We start from the raw sequence: 20,789 nt of genomic DNA, 5'->3' as shown, positions 1-20,789 counted from the left end.
CGAGGCGATGTTACGTATATATCGTGCTATAAACATCAAAATCTTGTTAAGTTTTCAACAAAATTTAATCAAAAGTTTACTTCAAATTAGAATTTTGATAAGGAAAATTTTGATGCATCATTTCATACAATACAGCACCAGTGTGAAACGCGGTGCATAGTGTGACATTACTTTTGGATTAACCCTTGTACATGTATCTTCTGATTTAACACTTGTTATGAAGTGTGCTTTATATAACACTCGTTTTCTGCATGTGACCATTTAGAACCTTGCGGATATAAATAGGCTTATATTTACAGCACTTCCTGTTGGCTTCACTTATATATTTTAGTTCTGATCATAAAAAGTACTTTAGTACAGTGAAATTCTCTTTATTTCAAACAAAAACATGATTAAAGGCACTTTTGAGGAAAGCCAAGCTTTCCTCATGACATTTATTAACACAATATAATTAGCCCTAATTTTAAAAACATCAATAAAATCTGTGAAGGATTTATAAACATGCTCTTAAAGGCAAAACTTGATTAACACATCATTTGGCAAAGTGTGTATCATTATTCTGGAATGTACATTTTAGTGAAAACTGAGCAATAAAAATAGAGATTCATGGAAAAATCTAGGAATGTCAAAAGTGAATTTAGGATGATAACTGGCAGTTAACAACCTACAGCTATCATGTTCTGAAAAAGTTGAACAACTCAAAGATCATTTCAGATAAACTGATTCCCTTTAAAAGTCATATTTGAAAAACTTGAGCTACTGAGAGAAAATTTAGATTATTTAAATGTAAAACATGTCTAGTTAAAATAACAACAACACAATTCCTCAAAATTCAATACAAGAACACGTACTTATACAAATACAGCTACCGGTCTATACAAACGAAGTCCAGCAAACAATGGCTGGAAAACAAATGCTAATGCAGAATATTAAAATCCTGTTGTGACGGATGAAAATATGGCCTAAAATATCACCAATGCAGGTCAGAATGATAATTATTCCATATTGTAGCATTACATTCTTCTTTAAAAGACAAAACTAATCATGACAGATACAAAATCAAATATAATAGGGACAGCTAGGAGAACTGCCTTGTCTAGAACTCCATCTTATAACACAGGGTAAATGATGCACAGAATCCCAGTGCATTCGATAATCATGAACTATGGTAAACAATCTATACAAAATAACATACAATATAGAAAATAAAAAAGTCATCACAACCATTGAAGTAGAAATACTGCTAACTCTGATGATGGGATAATGGGGAATGTTCAATCTTACTCCTCCAGAGAGAACCGTGGTCCCACACTCTTCCCCTTCTTTGGTGTCCGTCCAACAAAACGATCCTTTGTCAACACTTGGTGATCTTTGGTAACACTTGGTGATCTTTGTCAACACTTGGTGATCTTTGGTAACACTTGGTGATCTTTGTCAACACTTGGTGATCTTTGGTCAACACTTGGTGATCTTTGGTCAACACTTGGTGATCTTTGGTAAAAGTTCATAAGGAAGCTCTCAAAATTTCTGTTTTTTTTAACAACATTACATTTAATTTATATCAAACATAAGAAAACAATAAAAAAACAAAATAGACAACATCTTTGAAAAATTACATGAACATGATGCAAGATGTTTCAAATTACTGTGTGCATTTTCTGGTTCCCTATGACCCTCAGTTAGGCCCCATTAATAATGTAAGGCTCGTTTATCATACCCCTCTGAAAGGCCCCATTTAACACCGGCCCATTCATCAGAAATATGGCACACACACAGCTAGAAGCTGCCAATAAGCATTCTCCTACAAAGCAACAATATTATAGAAAAGACTGGTGAATCATGTGATGCCATCTCTGAAAAAAAAATTATGTGAAAAAGTATACACATAACAGCTAAAAAGCATGATAGCATGAGTCAAGCACCAGCATACAAATTGGTCTGGACATAATGTGCTAACAGTCGCTAGAGTTATTGTTCTTTTCCCTGGGGAGGGTTTCTTCCACAATGTGTAGGCATGGCAAGCTGGTCTGACTCCCCTTTGTGGGGGAGGGCTGTCCCTCTGGGGGGCCAGGGGCAGGGATTAGGGGCATACTGTGGTTCAACTCCTCCCCATCCGAGAGATAACCATGAATCTCTGAAAAAGACCCAGGGTACAGTTTTTTGCCCAAACTATCACAATTGATGCGACTTGTCTCATCTTGTGTTCTGTTGAGCAAGTTTTTTTCTGACACAGTTTTTTCTAATAAAAATTCAGTTTCTGTGATGTTTTGTTGGGAGACTCCGAATTCAGACTCATTCTTCACTGCAGAATCCTCCGACAAAATGGACAGGCGGTTCTTCTCGAACTGATCGTGGCCCTCGTCATTGTCCGACTCGGAGGAGTAGCCATTGGTCTCCCTGGAAACCTGGAGCTCTTTGTGGCAGTACTCGGACACATACTCGCTGTCAATCACTGAGCAATTGACCTCTGACAGGTCACCCAATATGGCCTCGTATTCGTGCTGGTTAGGTTCCAGGTATCCATTGGTTTCCTTTGGTACTTTACGGCTATTACTGCTGGGCTGTCTGATGATAGGTGTATTCAAGTCGTGGCTGGTGAACATGGAGGAATCGCTGCGAGGCTCGCTGATTCTCTTTTTACCTGTACAATAACAATAGAGAGCAATAAAAACACAATATTGACATTACAAGCATTTATGTTGAATAAAAAGTTGCTGGTATGAACAAAGCAGGAGGAGTGCATTTCTGTACCTTTGGAGGATTTATCAATAGTTGATGAGGAGGACTTTCGTCGTCTCCTTCCACTCCAGAGTTTGAGGAGGTATCCTCCAGAAGAAGATGAGGAATGGTTGGGGGTGTGGGAATTGGAGGGACTAGAGTACCCAATGCAGTAAGCCCGCACACATTCCGGCAGCCATGTTGATTTGTAGGCAAACTTCTTGTACTCCTTCTTAACCTGTTTAAAACAATACAGGTTTAATATTTTCATCAAACTTTAAATTAAAAAAAAATTAATATTTAATTTCAGAGTCTGCTTTTCTTATTGAGGAAGTTAGCATAGGAAGAAGTAAAATAAAATAGAAAAGGATTTCCTTGTAGGATTTAGTAAAATAAAAAGGACATGAATTTCTTTGATTATGGTACATGATCATCCATGTAATGAACTTCTAGCAGTGTTATGGAAGGCCTGTACTGTTTTATTCAGCTTATGTTTTGGAGTTAACTGACTCACCTTCTCATTCATAAGGCAGTGGAAAACAAAGATGAAGAGTCCCTGGAAGCTGTTGAGGGCTGTAAACAAGTACGCCATGACGACTGTCTCCTGGCTGATGAACAGAACTCCGAACACCCAGGTTAGGCCCAGAAGAACCACCAAGATGGCCGCCCCCTTCACCCAAGACCTGCAAAAACAAACAGGACTTTAAAAATATTCTAGGAAACCGTGTTAAAGCATCAAAACGTCGGCAATATTTCAAGCAACCAAAATTCTATCAGTATGACGGGAAATGCTGATGATACCTCATTTATACTGTACTTCAAAAACAACCAAGATTACCGGTATACCATTATTATAAGAAACACTATTTAATAAAAAAATCATCACTGATACTCAACATACTAATAATCGTTTGTTGGAATAACTTTCATGGAAGTTTATCCCATCACTGACTTAATGTGCGGTGCTTGCTTGCTGACAGAGGGATGGTGTTACTTACGGGATTTGTCGAGTGGTGCGAGCTTTCTCATCCGACATTGCAGTGCTCTGACTGGTTCCAGAGTTTGAGTCCCGCCTACAGAGTCAGAAACAACAAATCACCATAAAGATAGAAACAGAGTGGCTGTGTCAACAGAAATCAGTCCATCATCAGAGATAGGTGTACAGGGCTGGCACCATATAGAGATACATTAAATGACTTACAGAATTCCACTGCTGTATTTGGACCTCCCCTTGGCTAGAGCGAGCGTGTTGGCATGTTTGTGCATCATATACACCGCAATACTCAGCATGACAATGTTGAACAGGATGACGGCTAGGGTCGGCCCCACAAAGCTCCAAATCACAGAGGAACTGGTGTCCAGCCAACAACTGTCGTAATACAAGGTCAAAGGTCAATCAATCATGTAAAGAAAAAATATATAGATCTCAGTTAGGATTGATTATCCAATAACGCATTCTTATACACAAACAAGCAGTTTTAAAGTACATTTTATTTTATTTTATTCAGATAATATTGACATTCTACCCCTTAATTCGATATTCATACTCCAGTACCAGACATCTTGACTTACTGCTTGTCTGTTCCGTATCCTGATGGCTTCACTCCTGCTGTCACGGCAACAGTAACCAAGGGAATGCCATAACCAAACAGGTAGTACCACTTCCTGCGGCTCCTCTCACCCTCGAACACCTCAATCAACATCACGTACAACTGGAAGCCCTCCAGACACATCCAGGCGAAGGCCGCCAGAAACAGGAAGTGAAGGAGTCCCGCAACCACTCCGCACAAAATCTGTACAAAGAATTCAAGAAAGCCCCAGAATTACATTATTATTTTTTTTAAATTAATCAATTTTTTTTAAAGTTTCATCTTTGTATGCCAATATTTTATTCCTGGAATTAACTTTGAATAAATCAATCAGAAGAACTTTTCCTCATTTTGTCTATTATGTTGGGCTGTATTGTGTTTTCACATTCAGTGTAGCTGGAGGCTAGAAAACCTACCCTGTCCTGGACCAAAGAGATTCCAATGATGAAAACGATCTCAGCCAACATCAGGGACAGCACCAGGTTTTTGTGTATCGTGTTTCGGTCACACTGGAGGTTCCTGGAACACAAAAATAAACCATAACAAAAACTAAAAACAAAATAAACAGATGACTGGATAGTGCAAGAGTACAGTTGATTTAGGAAGCAAACTTGAAGTTGAGATCAATCATAAGTTTGAATACCAATGATAATAAGCATGGAACATCTGGGACTTTGATGGAACTGACCTGAAGTAAGAGAAGGTGATGAAGCTCATCAGGAGACAGATGATGGAGATGATGCAGCCAAAGAATGTGATGGTCATCAAGGCAAACTGGTGCTCATCCGACAGCTGTACATAGAGAGAGCAAGGGCAATCAAACAACACCACACATCAACCACAGTATAGGCTCATTTCAATTTGAAATTTATTTCTTAACAAAATTGACCTCGAACATTACCTGTGTTCCAGTTCCGGCGACATCCATCAACACGGCAAAGTTGGTGAGGTGGGAGCACTGACAGGTAGCGTGTGATTGGTTAAAACTCAGTCTCCAGCATCCCGCTCTTGACCAGCCACTCTCCCTTAAAGTAACAACAGACAATTCAGAATCCTAACATTCCTATGTACACTCACAGCATAGTATGCTTTTGTGGTGATCATATTCAAGAAATCTAAATTTTTTATATTATGCATATAATTTCAGCATATTTTAAGGAGAATAGTTTATGAGCAACAAAATTTTGAAGAAGAATAAATAATTCATCCTAGTGAAAATTATCTCCCTTTTCAGGTGAATGTTAAAAATTCCACTTATAAAGATTCATAATCTAATTTTATTCACAAAAGGCCTCACCTGAAATCCCAGTAAGCACAGGTAGGTATTACCGAGTTATTGAAAGCCTACAAAATAGAAAAACCAAGATGTTTTTGAGGAAAAATAATTTAAAAATCAAAATCCAAAGCTGTTTATTTTCTGGACCCTCCTGCTGTATTAAAGTTTCATTCATCGCTTTCTATTTACTTATACTTCTATGACCCTGACCTGGAAGAGCCGCAAGGTGAAGGTCACAGGTTTCCTGAGTGAGACAGAGTTAGCAGACATGATGGAGGCAGACAAGATGTTACTATTAATGAAGGAGGTGTTGCGCCTGGTCGTCATCAAATCGTCCATGTTTTGGTAGACAAATACTACCACTTTGGTGATCCCTAGAAACAAAAGACCATATACATGTATCTTTTAAATGACGTCCTCTCTTAAAACAAAACACATTATTACAGTAAGCAGGCTGTGGTAACGGTATAAAACATCACGATGACCTCCCTTACTTTAATCACATTATACACCATCAGAATTACCTGCCTTATTACAATTACATTATATACCATCAAAATTACCCCCCCCCCTTATTACTATTACATTAAACACCATCAGAAGTACCTCCCTTATTACAATTACATGACAAACCATCATTTCCCTTATAACAATTACATTATATGTAACTATATACCATCAGAATTACCTCCCTTATTACAATTACGGTACATTATATACCATCAGTATTACCTTTCTTTTTTACAGTTACATTATACACCATCAAAAAACCTTTGTTGAGTACAGAAAGGAATATGGTGAGCCTTACCCCCCTCAGACAAGGCCTCTATGTCCTCCATGGGGATGGTGATCTGGTCGTCCTTCCATTTCTGGTTCTCGGAGGAGGGATAGGTCACAGAGGGCTTGTCCCTCATGACCTTGACTGCTGACACTTCCATGACTGTCATAAATTAGAAATCAACCATCAAACTCAAGATTTTACATCTATTACTTACGGTACACATTTATTTTAACTCAACTTTAAAGTTGACTTCAAAAAAGTTCCCCTTAAGATTCATCTCCCCCAAAAATGAATGGTACATGATAGTCAATTTATAATTGCATCACACCATTCTATTTCTCTTCCTTTCCTTCCTTCTCTCTCTCTCTCTCTCGTCTTTTTTTTTTCTTTTACATGAAAATAATATTTTAGTAAAAAAAGAATTTATAATCACCAAAAATGTCAATAACTTACATAGATTTTCATTTGAGGACACAATGGAGTCTTCTTCTTCAAGATTGTCGGCGATGTTGAATCCCGTGGTTTCCATGGATACTAGGAAGGAAGCAGCAACTTGCGTTTTATTGTTTTCTGGAAGCTCATCCCATGACGAAGACTGCTTCTCTGACAAAATATTACTTCCTGTTTCCACAATGCTCTATTATTACAAAAGAAGCAGGAAATAATACACTTAAAAATGGAATTTCTTTGAATGAAGATCACATTTATTGACACGACCTTTTCTTTGTTCATCACTTTTACTTAAGCATATTCAGGAAATAAAACCGTGGGAACAAGTTCAAAATCCAAGGTACAATTTTATGAGTAATCAACCCTTGACATGATTAATTCTAAAACACAAAGGATCTATTCCAGCAGTAACAGATAAAAACATGGATTAAAGGCATGACAAAAAGTTGATACAAGTAAAAATAAAACCCATAAATTCTACCTTAGAAAACTTTTCCAGCTTTTCACGTTTTTCCTTCTTGTCCACACTCCCTGGGATTTTAAATCCCCGCCCCATCTTGGTGATGATGTCAGACACTTTTTTTAGGTCACCAGCTCCTAAGTTTTCGGCCCCTGTCTGTTCTTTCAACTTGTTAGCCACATCCTCAATGTTACTGGAGCTAGAATTGACCTGTAACCAAGTAAAAAGAGAATTAATCAAATGGTAAACAAAGAAAGTCAAATTGCCTGGCTTGAAATCATGCAAAAAGAAAATTATAAAGTAATAAATAAACCACACCAAACTTTTGGCCTTGAAATCAAGAAAAAGAAAGTTAATAAAATGTTTAGAGTACATGAATCATTCAAATCATTGGTATAACTATCTTATGATCATGTATAATTCAAAACATTATTGGCTTAAATATACTGTATACAGGGAAATATTTGCCCCCGTTTTATTATCATCCCTTTCACCCTTGTTGTCATCGGGTGAATTTAAGACTGGGTGAATTCCAATGCCTCAACTATTTCTTTCGCAACACAACTGTGTCTGGGAGAAGTCAAGATGGGGTGAAACTGTTTGCAAGTGTAGAAGGGCAAAAATTACATGGGGCAAAAATAACCCTGTATACAGTAATGCAAAATAGTTTTGATGCTAGGTCTGGCCTGTTGAAGAACTCTCTGACTTACGAGCTGGTCTAAACTGTTGAGCCAGGGGGAGACACAGTTACTGGTGTCGGGGAATCTCCCCCTCCATCCCGCCCCCGTACACTTCCAGCTCATCATTCCGAGCTTATCCTCCGGACAGGGTCTGTCCACCACCTGACCTACTTTAATGCGAGGCCACATCACTCCCAGACTCTCTGTCGACTGACAGAACTGTGAAGGGGTGGGTCTAACAGGGGAATCTTATACGGAAAAGAAATATTAAATAACAATTTTAAAATGCTACTTAAAAATCATACAAAAAGATTAAAAAAAGATGCTAGTAATAATTTGTATCTTTTACATGTATTATTAATATAATAACCATTTTAAAGTCACATTAAATATGATTTATTTTAACAAAATTGAGTTACCTGTGACAGGAATTTGACAATTTGAGTCGTCCGGCCTCTCCCCCTTCCAGCCATTCCCTGTACATTTCCAGGTGATACGACCCACCTTTGGGGGTTTACAACTCAGGGATGCTACCTCTCCCACACTGGTATAAGGCCAGTTCCTGCCCTCAAAGTAAATGGCATCACAGACTCGTCTTTGTGGGGGGTCGTTGGTGGTAGCTTTGGTGGTGGTGGTCGTCACTTTGGTGGTAGTGGTTGGTATTTCGGTGGTGGTCAGAGGTGGTAGTGTAGACACTTAAACAAACGCATTTCATAAAAAAATTTATACATCGGGTAACCACAGGTGAAAGAAAGAGAATGGCTTGTCACTCAAATGATTTTCATTTTTACATTCATTGATAGTAAAATGGCAGAATTCTCACCTATGGGCTCACAAGTATAGTACACCTGTAGATATTTAAAGGTGTTAACACAAGGATCTCCAAACACATCATTTGATGCCATAATCTCACATTTGGGATGACCATCGCACCTAAAATGATATCCAACATCAAATATCAGCCCCTGGTGGAATGGATGTATTAATTACTATGTAATTATATAGAATCAAAAAAAAAAAAATCAACCATAGAAAACAAAAGAATTAATTAATACAAAGATCACTGTTGGATTTATCCAAACATAGAAAACAAAAGATATCATTAATACAAAGATCATTGTTGGATTTATCCAACAAATCCTGATGGTTATCATTTGATATTGAAAAGTAAAGCTTTTGACCTTTCAAAAACAAAACCAACCTCTCCGCTACAATTCTTTTGGATTCAGGGAGAAGACATGACACATTCCATTCCATAGTTGCACCGAAGTCATTACATGTCCCCAAGCTAAATCTTCCATAGTTTGCCCGAATGATGCGAATGATTCCGTTTTTCTGTTCACAGTCCAGTTTCATAACACTATTTTCACACGCTAAGAACATACTAGGCGGTGTGGCAGTTCGAGGGTTATAGATAGTTGAACCTAGGGAATCAGATGTAAAAAAAAAAAATGTTCAGGTGTACAATATAATTATACTCTTACATTGTAGTTAGTATCATCTTCGCTAGCCAAGGGTTTTCAGTCCACTCTACTCCCCATAAACGTTTAGTGAAGATGAGTTATGATAAGATCATGTAGGCCAAAGTAACCCCCCATCACCTTCATAAAAAAAAAAAAAATAAACTACAAATTAACACACCTCTAACATAAGTACTCTACAATTAACTAATCAAAATTTTCTCCTTATGATAGTAGATGAAAATTATCTACTTATACATACACCCAAATCAAGTGACAATATTCAGAATTTCTAGAAATATCTTGACAACAAACTTGCTGCTGCAGTCTTTTTTTCATTCATTCATATATATATATATAATGGAGAGAAATTCTAGTGATTTCAAATGACAATGTGCATGATGCATAAGAACTGAGCCTTTTTCTTTGTTTAAAGTAGTCCGAGTATCGCACTACGTCATAATACGGATTTTACAATATTGGTTCGACTTTTACAGAGCGTTATTGATACCCGGTATTGATTTTGCTCTACATCGCTGTTGTAAACAATGGCAATAATAAGCAATTAGAACGGTAATATATGTATTCTATGAGAGATAGAAATGATTAATGTTGAGAAACTCGATTCGGTTAAAGTAAAATGAAAAACGAAGTTTCTGATTAACCAGGATCTCAGGTATGCTTATATCTTCTTTGTTTTGACCCCCCCCCCCCCCCCCCCCCCCCCCCGAATTTTTCTTTTTCTTTTACTGAAACCGGTTTAAATTTAGAGACAGAAGCTATTTTGAATTTAATCAATCGTCAATTAATTAATTTTTAAATGATATCTAACATTGTTGACAGATCTAGGCAGAAAACTGTAGCAAAATGTGATTTTTACGGATTTTTTCGTCAGGGTCTACTTGGTTTAGAGCTTATAGCGTGAAAAGTAATCCGTCAACATATAATTTATTTTACCAAATCTTTTTTCTAAGATGTCAATCTATAGAATAAACACCATGAATTTAAGTTTGAGTCCATAAAATAGTAAAAAAATTACCAAACGCGATACTAGCATTGCATTTTTTGTATTCTATTTTGATACATCAGGTCCATAAAGCGTACTTACTTACAAAAATTTGCGCAAAATTATTGATGAGATATGGTTTAAATAAATATTTATACTCTATTTTGTATGTTCAGTTCTAATTTTCCCAAAATTGGTAATTATTTTTAGGAAAAACGGACGTCTGGCAAATTTCATAATTGTCAATAATTTTCGCAAGGGAGTACACCCGTCTGAGAGGTGATAACAAACAAACTAGCATGTAAACATACATATTTTCTTTTGTATATGTATTGCTAGAATGTATATCTATCATTTAAAGCTAAGCTTTTAATGATTGAGCCCATTTAGTGCCGAGTATAGGACTACCTTAAGTGTTATGTAATGACATTACGATTCCTGGTAAAGTTTTGCCTGATTGTTCCAGCACAGTAGGGGCGCTGATGAGCTGTTGAATTATGAACTCGTCATCAGTACTGCCACAGTCAGTCTGTGACAGCTCTCGCCATCATGTCATTGATTTACGAAGGAATAGCAGCAGGGAAATACAAATATCCCGTCTTCACTGCTTCCCTTATTGATATCTTATATCTCATAACAGCTCAATACAAAATTGTCAAATTCATGACTTTCTAAAACACTCTTTCTCCAAAATTAAATATATTTCTCTGTGAATTCAATCAGGTTTATTCATATATTCGCCTTGTACTTTCTAAAGTAATCCAATAACAAAACTATGATTCTTGCTGTATTTATTTGAATTTAAATTCCCTTTCGTGGATTGACACGGCGAGTACTAATCCATATACACAACATCACCACAAGTTTCTAATGCCCTGTTTCTATTCTTGTGTATGGTAAACATTTAGATCTGCCCACACCTTGTTTATAAATTTTTGACATTGTGATATTTTATTACACTGAGAGTATCACTGACACCTGTCTTTCTGGAACGCTGTAACCATTTACCAGGTCATCTACTTCACCTGGTTTCTGATTTAATTATTGTTCCTACTTTTACAGGTAGAAATAACTGCTATTGTTACGGACAGTCTGTTCTATGTCAGGGTAAACTAATCAATGCGAGGACGTGAAATCTACACAAGGCCTCATATCACCCGCATTGAATAATTAGATTGACGTAACATGGGCACGTAAATAAATGAACGCAGGTCTGATGATTGATTAGGTCCCAAAATTCCCCCCTCATCAAGATTACTTACGTACCATTAGCAGCTTATAATATATGATGCACTTGATGAATTTGAGTGTGTACTTTAAAATTAACATTATGTACCAGCATGTTCATCAACTGCAGCGCTATGTGTGGGATGTAAAACAATTCATTACATAGCTCAGTCATGCAGGCTCGTCACTTTGTTGGTTAATTCAATTGTACAATTATGGTAATTTTCAAAAATAAAACAAAAAGAAATTAGAGAAAAAAAATTCCAATAAGTTAACATTGTTGTAGTTACTTATAATGTTTCAAACATTTCCTCTCCTCTAATTCATTATATTAATAAAACCTATCCCCCCCCCCCCCCCCCCCCCCCCCCCGTGAACAAAATTTCCATTTAACTGTTGTGTAGATATTTATAAATATTATTTTTTTTAAAAATACATTACCGATAATTTTAAAAGGAACAAACAAAATAAGGGTTATTTCTGAAGTGTTTTGATCATAACGCGTACAATTTTGCTATCAAACTTTACATTTCCCTGTGGTTGACATCCTCAACAATAACTTTACCTACACTTATCTCCTACACCTGAACCAGAAGATACATTACTACTTCGCATGCTGAGCTGACAAGGCACATGGAAACTATATATGTACATCGCTAGGTTTCGCATATATAACAACATTTTGTTGCAAAAATTTGAGTTCAGCCATGCATGTATCAAGTCAATGCATCACTGTCAGTCTATCGCAATCATTTAAATTCAGTATTACCACATTACTGAGTTTTCTGGTGGTTAATTTTTATAATAGAGTGAGGCACTCAATCAGAGATATTGACAAATGATAAACAAACAAACAAACAAAGGAGTAATAATCCACTGACATACCTGAGGCTAAGGGGACCAGCCAGACTGACCACAGGAGCAGCATGATGACCTCTGATTGCAACATCATGGTCCGACAAAATTGTGGGATTTTTCACATCTTCTTTGAACAGCAACAATTATCAGTTATTCTGTAAATACAAAACAGGTCATCATGTATTAACAAGCGGTGACAGCATTCCTGGTTCATTACTGGACCAAATCCATGTAGTTAGGCATACTTGTCAAAATATCCACAACTGAACAAAAAATCAATAGAGGGGCCTGTAAATGACAGCGTGGAGGATGGGGGAAAGCGGCTAATTAAAGACCAGGGAGGAACACTGTTCCGTCAAAGACGGCTCGAGAATAACTCTTACGTCTACCGATGTCTCGGAAGTTTGAGATCAAGTTATCATTCTATACTGTTGTATAATAATTGAACTGGTGTTCAGCTGCCGGAGATGGCAGTCCCCACACATATCAAATAGCTGGCCGGACTGGGATCGCGATCAGCCTGGTTTTTAACAGACTTTAGTGATCTGCGTATATAAAACTCGGACATTCATTATACAAATATTCCATATTATCCTAACATTCAAGTTTAGTTTGTGTAAGGTTACAAATTCATTTACTACATTCTATATATTGCTGGTAATATTTGAATTACAGCTGACAAAAGTTCAATTATACTTCAGACAGGATATAATCCACTGAATTGTACACTGACTTAACGAGGCCGGGTCTAATTTGTTCTGCCCTAGATTTTTTAATGAAATTTTTTACATGAATTTCTACTGATATAATTATTATTTTTAGATAAAAAAATAAGACATTTACCACACCGTTTGTTTAAGGGGTCATCTCAAAATTTGTTAATTTTTAACATAAGACCCTATGGAATTTTGCTTGAAATGTATCAGTTTTACACATTTTTTACATTTTTTTTAAACTTCTGCCCTAGGGATTTCTTTTTCTGTTCTACATATTAAAGTTATTGCTTAAAGGCATCAAATGGGCGAATAAAAAAAACCTCTTACCTCCTGGTTTGTTTCAGAGGTCTTATCAAAGTTGTTTTTTGTATGCTCAATTTCCCAGTTTGCCAGATATTTTGCTATTTTTCATTTGACAAAGACAGAAATGGTGGTCTTTATAGTATTATTAAAACATTCAGACACATTTAAGTAATAAATAAATATATAACATCACATATTAAGGGTCATTAATATAAAATACATGGTTACTGTCTTGAAATATATAAATTAAGCTATATTTAGGCGGGTTAAGAAAACGTGACAGAGGGCTAGGCTTGCTTAACCCTCTTCAGGTCTTCCACCCGAGCCCAAATATAGCTTATACTTCGAGACATTTATATTTATTCCACAATATAATATCAATTTTCCGCATCAAACGAGGTATTTTCAACAAATTTCGCTGAATATCTGCAGTTGAAACTATCACGCCATGGCGTCAACAAAGTAAAAAGATGACGTCACAATACAAATGAAACGCTGCGCGAATGCGTGCATACTCGTTCTGTACTCGGCCTCGTTAATTTTATATTTAAGGCACTTGACATTAAAAATTCGTCTATTTATATTGGTACACATTTTAGTAATTTTTACCAATAATAATATAAATAATAGTAATAAAAATAACTTTTTTTTAATGTCAAGTGCAGAATTTTTTACTTTTATTTAGAAAATCATTTGACAACTTATCAACATCAAATGTGAGGTTAAAAAAACTAGCATACATTAACATGAACCATGTATTAACATGAACATTAGGAAAGGGAAACTGCGACTACATAGGGAAATTTTGCACAGACGTAAACAACACTTTAAAACAGTTTTTTATGAGATTAAAAAACACCTACTCTCCATCAAAAATCAAAGATAAAATCTAAATACCCACATTATGTGATGACACATTTCTAAGGGTAGGAACCCTGCCAATACCTGACGGTGTGTTTTCTCTGTATCCACCTACCCCATCCAACAGTGAACACTGCTGTAAACATGCATCAACAGCCATTTAATTTAAAGGGAAATGAAACTTGACATTTTACCTGGCTGTTTTCTTATAATTCCTTTAACCTCATCCAACGGAATTTCTCTACACAAACTACACATATCATGGTAATATGTCTATGGCAATGATACCTTCACATCATCATCTACTTAGCAGCCTCTTCCTCTAAGGACGGTCGAGGCTTTCTCCTATGTACATAACTGTCCGAGCCTACCGTCTGCAGCCGATCAATGGTCCACGTTCTGACCGTCGTCGATGGCGACAGACAGATGGTTGGGATCAATAGGCGTGTCAGTGATATTTACACACATCTTTCATTTCCCACGTCCCTTGTTTTTTCAGCCAATTAGTCAGGGACATTAGTTCTCTCAGGTAGAGATAAATCTGAAACTGTCGATAATCGCAATACGGCTTCACTGATAAAGGGTCCGCCTAAATAGCAAATGTTTTTTTGCAGACAAATTAAGGTTGATTCTGAATCACTTGATTACCGAGATAATGACCAGTAGTAATACCTGATAAAGGCTACCTGACTCTCCCTTCTGTGTGTGGCGTGTCGTAAGCTTCATTAGAAAACCAGATAAGAGTTTTAAATAAAACATTTTTTAACGCTAAATTTTATGTTTTCATAAAAAATCCATGATTTGGCAATCTGTTTTAGTGACGGACCACAATATCAATAAAAATCCATTTCTTCCATTGTGATATATGGCGTCTGAGACAGTAGGAGCGTATTATATTATAAACTAAAGCCAATAAAATCGAGAGAACTTAAATGCAAACAGTCTGTAGATGAGGCTGAATCAATTAGAATTTAACACTGTAAAAGCCAGATATCCGACGCTTTGTACCAGGTGTTCTTTAGACAGTTTAATAATGAATGGGACATGTCCCCACATTTAAGGAATCAATTGAGCTTGTTAACGGAGGATCCCTAATACAGCGAGAAATATGGCATTTTCCTAATGGATGTTAAATATCCTCAGGAGATCGACAGCACCTATAATAGCTTTAATGGCAATTCCAAATCCATGAAAAATGATTTAATTAATTGTCAGGGATCATAGCATGTCTAATACAGCAAAGAATTAATTTCCTTATTTGTAATGAATCAGATTTATAAATACTTGATCAGGTGCTTAAACAATTATACCTGTATTTGTACTAATTAAGATTGATGAATTTATTTGACACATGTTGCATCTGCAAGTGTTTGGGTACGTATTCTTTATGCAAGAATGTGTAGGGAGGGGGTAGGGTGGGAGTTTTACTACCTGTTTCTACATCAAGCCTCTGAAATTGTCGGAGTGACGTTGCAACATTAGTGGTCAGAATAAAATTAAGCCGATCAAACTCTCCTGTTTGAGAGGATGATAAGTTAGTATCTGGGACAGCAAAGTACAGTAGTAGTAGTAGGCTTATTATAAGTCACACAGTCAAAGTGTTATAATTAGTGGCTGTTAGGTAACTGGTTGATGTGATACAAAGTCAAGTACCCAATAATAATCTGTGGAGGGGATTAAAGTTGTATCTTGTCAGAGTCCAGGGGTAAAGCCCCTCCATAACGATACGAAGGTCATTACATGACTTGTTCACACTTTACAAGGCCTAAAAAACAGAGAGAGAGAGAGAGAGAGAGAGAGAGAGAGACTGCAGCACAATGCTGGAAATTATCATATGGAAATGAACCCTGTCTTCAAATTGACAGCTGCAGTCCGGAACAAACCTATATATTACAATGTCACAGGATATATAACAATAATTATCGTGTCATGATGACACATTCTGTTGGATAATTATTCTTGAAATATCTGGGAATTATTTTGTTCATATCATAGATTTTGGATTTTAAAAAATCCTATAGTCTTTACAATCATTAAATATACACATTGCTCAATATCAATTACTTTGGCTCTAAGTCTACTGGTATCAAAGAGACCGACACTGGATGAGTGACAAAAAATGGGTTCATTCTCCATTTTGCTTAATAAAAGGTTTTACAGAAATCTCATCTTTTTATGTATTTTTCCTTACATCTCCACTGGCCATACAAGATGTAAAATTTTGTAAAATGTCTGGATAACATAGTCAATATCCTTTGATTTCATCAATTCATAAAATTAAATAGGAAGAACAGATTATATAGCAACAATAATTTTGAGCTGAAAATCTGTGAAACTTCAACTTAGATGTAGGAAGAAAAATTCAGTTGTCATGTTGAATTAGAGAGAATAAAAAAAAAAATAAAGAAGAATTCATGATTTGCTTTATTTGAAAGAAGGCTAGAGTCCACAATGAAAGGGGGGGGGGGGGGGTACTTGTTGTAACTGGACAATGGTGGAAGAGGTAGAGAAATGTACGTAATAATATAAGAAAAGGTTCCACATAGACTGGCTCTTTCCTACAGTTTACACCTACAAAACGGCAAGGTCTGATAGTCGTACCATAAAACCATAACAAGACAATTCGCCATACTGCATTACTGGGAATCCCAAACTTTAAATTAAAGCCAGCACACAATTCAATAAACTCTCGTACCTGTTACACCAAAGTATTATCACCTGAAGTGGTGGGGGTCAGTTAATGGCTACCTTACCTTCTAAAAACAATAATTATCCTATACACAGTCGTGATAATGTCAGGCCCAGGGTTAAGTTCAATCACTTTATTTTCCTCGATAGTCCAGACCGGAAATAAAGATAAAGTTCTAAACACATTTATGCATGGAATGCCAGTGATCCGTTTACCTACCTGTGTACGTCACTTTCACGCGTGACTGAGCGGCGAGTCACTGACGGGACCACACGAATACCGAATATAGCGAGCGTCACGGACCAAATTTTGAGAAGATAAAACGCGGGAAATTCGATGCGACGGACGACACTTCTCAAGGGTGTAGAAAAAATTATGTGATTTATTAATAATCTTGAATATAATATTTGCCACAATAGGAATCTCGACGTATAAAGTTGATAGCCTTAGCAAAATCATACAATTCTTTATTAAAATCCAAATACTTTTTTGCAACGTAAATTTTTTTAAAGACTTGACATATACGGTCAATTTTGTTCTATAAAATTCATATACATGTGAGTGTCCGTTATCTAAAAATATATATTTAATTTCAAATCATGCAAACATGGTAAACCAAAATTTGACAATTTTATCAGTTATACAGCTAAATTGAGTGTACCTTACAATTTTATTAAAGATAAATTAATTAACTTACAAAAAAATACAACCAAAAAACGCTATTCTATTGCTTTGAATCCAATTTACTTGGCATCAGTTTTCTCTAAAAATATTGGCTTTTTTCAGCGACCAGCACCATATTATTTAAATTTCCGCATAAGCGATGTCTCTCTCTCTCTCTCTCTCTCTCTCTCTCTCTCTCAGAATCGAGCATTATTCCGGCGATAATACTTGTTTTTGTCATGATTTATGTGTCAGAGTTCTTCTTAGTAGAAAGGGTGTGTACAATAACTAGTACATGTACTTTTGATTAACGGAAAACGTGTAACAATTCTAAATGCAATATCCTTTTTTTAACTTCTTTACAGACAAACACGTATTCAAATAATTACGTTATAAAATTCATATGTAATCTGATGGTACTCTGGTACAATTTAGATTTCCTTTAATTGCACGTATTCGACGATTCGGGTATCTTTTCTTTTGGTAGGTGGAAGTGAGGACCGCAAGTGCGGCTTATGTGAAGCAAATCATATAAGCGATGAATTTCATTATGTTTTAGAATGTAGTGCATTGCCACATATAAGAAATTTTTTTTAGTAATTATTATCTAAAAAACAAAAAAATCTTAAACTTTAGAACACTTATGTCATCCTCAAATCATGTTTTTCTTATGAAAATGTGTACTTTGATTAGACAAATATTTGATTTGGTCGGTCATCCTACGTAATAACTATAAAAAATTCATTGTTTCCTTTTTTCTGTTTCTCTTATATGTAAATCCTGCTTTTCTTATATATTTTTGTATATAATTCTTCTGCACCTCATGTAACATTACATTTCATGAGTGAAAATAAATGAACTTGAACTTTTGATGAATGTTTTGTTTTTGTTTTGATTGTCACAAAGGTATTAATTTTTTAAAAGTTATATGCAAGATAATTAAAATACTAGTATAACATTTTCTTTTCCACCAAAAAATAATCATTAAAAATCAAAGGCCAAATTACTACACCGATTTAATGAAGGAATTTTCATCTTATTTACTGGGTGGGTGCAAAATCAAAATTTACAAAATGACAGAGAAGTTAAATCCAGTGATCCAGAGTATGCAGTGTTTATAAATTTTCAATTATTGGAGGTCGGAGGACGAAAAATATTTGACATTTGTCATACAATAAATAAACAAATAATAATAATAATAAATAAATAAAAAAATAATTAAAAACCTCAAAACAAAATAAAATAAAAAATGAATAAAAATTAAACAAAAAATTTGAGACAAAACAAAACAAACCAAAACAATAGCAGTATTGTTAATTTTTAAAGTATGATTATATATTAATATGGATGTAAAACATTTAACTGGAAGAAACGATGTTTAAAACTAAATTAAATCTATATAAATGGTAAAATACATTTCTTTTATAACAATTTCCGATAAGAAAAGAAATTATTGTACTTTTTTTTCGAATTCTGTTTTACAAATGTCATGTAGCAGTGAAAACCAATGGGAGGACGTGACTTCATAAAATTAAATTACACTTTATGCAGTATTTAACTAATTCAACTTTCTGAACAAATTAAAAATGAAACCAATTTTACCTTACTTATTTTGATAAAACTAAATTCCTGGTCAGCTATCTGAGTTTGTAGAGAGTTGTATGCCTCCGACATCCAATCCTGTGAATCAGCGTAGACGCACTCGAGTGGTACCAAGCACGCCCCGTCCACACGGAAGTGTGATAGTTTTAACAGTATATTAATGGAAATAACGCGAAAATATATTTCAGGCAAATGACTCGAGATTTTCTGTGAATGTGTGATAAGGCCGTGACCAAAAAAAAAAAAAAAATCAAAACAAAAACTCTCAATATCATCAGGTTTTATTTGTATAAATATTCGACGATTTCAGAAAGTATTCATGATATATTTCACCGAGGCCCTGTAGATTGTTTTTATTCTAATAAAATTCAGTAAATATAAACAATGATTTTTTGATGTCTTCAAATATTTAAATTGAAAAATATTTAAGGACGCTGGTGGTCAACCACTTAAGCATCAGATCTGCTTAAAATTATTAGATATGATTTGTTTAGCTATTAACTATTTTTTTGTAAAGAAAAAAATTCCATATATTTCACCTCTTGAATCTGTGTATTTTCCTATATCTTTATATAGATCTCTCCTTCTAGAGGAGAACACTACAGTCTAGAAATGGTCACGACCAGCGACTCATTTTTAGATCGTATTGATCTCCTTTAGAAAAAAAACCCCCAAAACAAAACAAAAATAAGAACAATATCAATTGAATGAAGAACAACAAATCGGCGTCCTTTCTTTGAGACTGTTAGCTATATTCACGAGGGAATGAAACACAAAAGCCATTTACAACTACAGTCTCGATATATTCTTAAATGATCAATGGGGGGGGGGGGGGGGTGTCTAAAAGTCAGAAATCTAAATATCAACAAATATTGTATTAGATTGATGTCATGTGTTGACTCATCTGAATTAATTAAATTGTGTAGTTTTACATAAACATTTAAGGACATTTCAATTATTTCCTTTATCTAAAACGCGTAATATTCATACCCTGTTTGTTTATATCATACATAGCTATATACCAAAGATGTAGTTTAATTAATTGAATTAAAACTGTTATCAAACAGGATTACCTCAATTACTCCCAGTTATGAGTTCCTGTATCTGTGATACTTGATTTGATTTAATCGTACAAACATAACTAAAGGAAACAACCCCGGTTTTCAATCAGCATAACACATCTTGCATTGACCAAAGTCTGTATGAAATAGAAATGCAATAAAGAAAAAAACCGGTTTTCTACGTATTGTCTCTCAGGGAAGGTTGAGGGGGGGGGGGGGGAGAAGGGCGGAGTGCATATTCATCAGCATGAAATCATTACAACCTCTCAAGGAACTGTCACAGCCAGGCACAGAGTTCCAATTTTCCCCACTGAAACTTCACGAGGTTTTTCCCATTGTTGTCTAGATTAACACGGATTATCGGGAATCGCCGGGCATCTTATCGGATA

The 20,789-nt window shown here is 35.5% G+C and overlaps 1 protein-coding gene across 5 annotated transcripts; it reads right to left on the bottom strand.

The window, feature by feature from the left end:
- Positions 1 to 350: 350 nt before the first annotated feature.
- Positions 351 to 19,470, bottom strand: LOC128166165 (adhesion G protein-coupled receptor L3-like). 5 transcript variants are annotated; one of them, XM_052831156.1, is made up of 20 exons: positions 19,345 to 19,470; positions 12,533 to 12,660; positions 9,156 to 9,378; positions 8,778 to 8,887; positions 8,374 to 8,649; positions 7,985 to 8,202; positions 7,296 to 7,484; positions 6,818 to 7,001; positions 6,392 to 6,523; positions 5,794 to 5,957; positions 5,605 to 5,651; positions 5,209 to 5,332; positions 4,996 to 5,099; positions 4,724 to 4,826; positions 4,291 to 4,511; positions 3,920 to 4,087; positions 3,717 to 3,791; positions 3,233 to 3,401; positions 2,752 to 2,956; positions 351 to 2,641 (listed from the first exon to the last, which is right to left on the bottom strand). In XM_052831156.1, exons 2-20 carry the CDS (start codon positions 12,597 to 12,599, stop codon positions 1,953 to 1,955), a joined length of 3,468 nt encoding a protein of 1,155 aa, XP_052687116.1. In that variant the 5' UTR covers positions 12,600 to 12,660; positions 19,345 to 19,470; the 3' UTR covers positions 351 to 1,952. The 5 variants fall into 5 exon arrangements, with proteins under 5 accessions (XP_052687116.1, XP_052687115.1, XP_052687114.1 ...); XM_052831155.1 differs by having other exon boundaries at positions 19,340 to 19,466; XM_052831154.1 differs by lacking the exon at positions 19,345 to 19,470 and adding an exon at positions 17,139 to 17,296.
- Between the last annotated feature and the right edge of the window lie 1,319 nt (positions 19,471 to 20,789).

The sequence above is a fragment of the Crassostrea angulata genome, chromosome 10 (genome assembly GCF_025612915.1).
Source record: "Crassostrea angulata isolate pt1a10 chromosome 10, ASM2561291v2, whole genome shotgun sequence".
NCBI classification, from domain to species: domain Eukaryota; kingdom Metazoa; phylum Mollusca; class Bivalvia; order Ostreida; family Ostreidae; genus Magallana; species Magallana angulata.
Note: the sequence above shows the minus strand (reverse complement) of the source record. Positions and strands in the feature narration are given on the sequence as shown.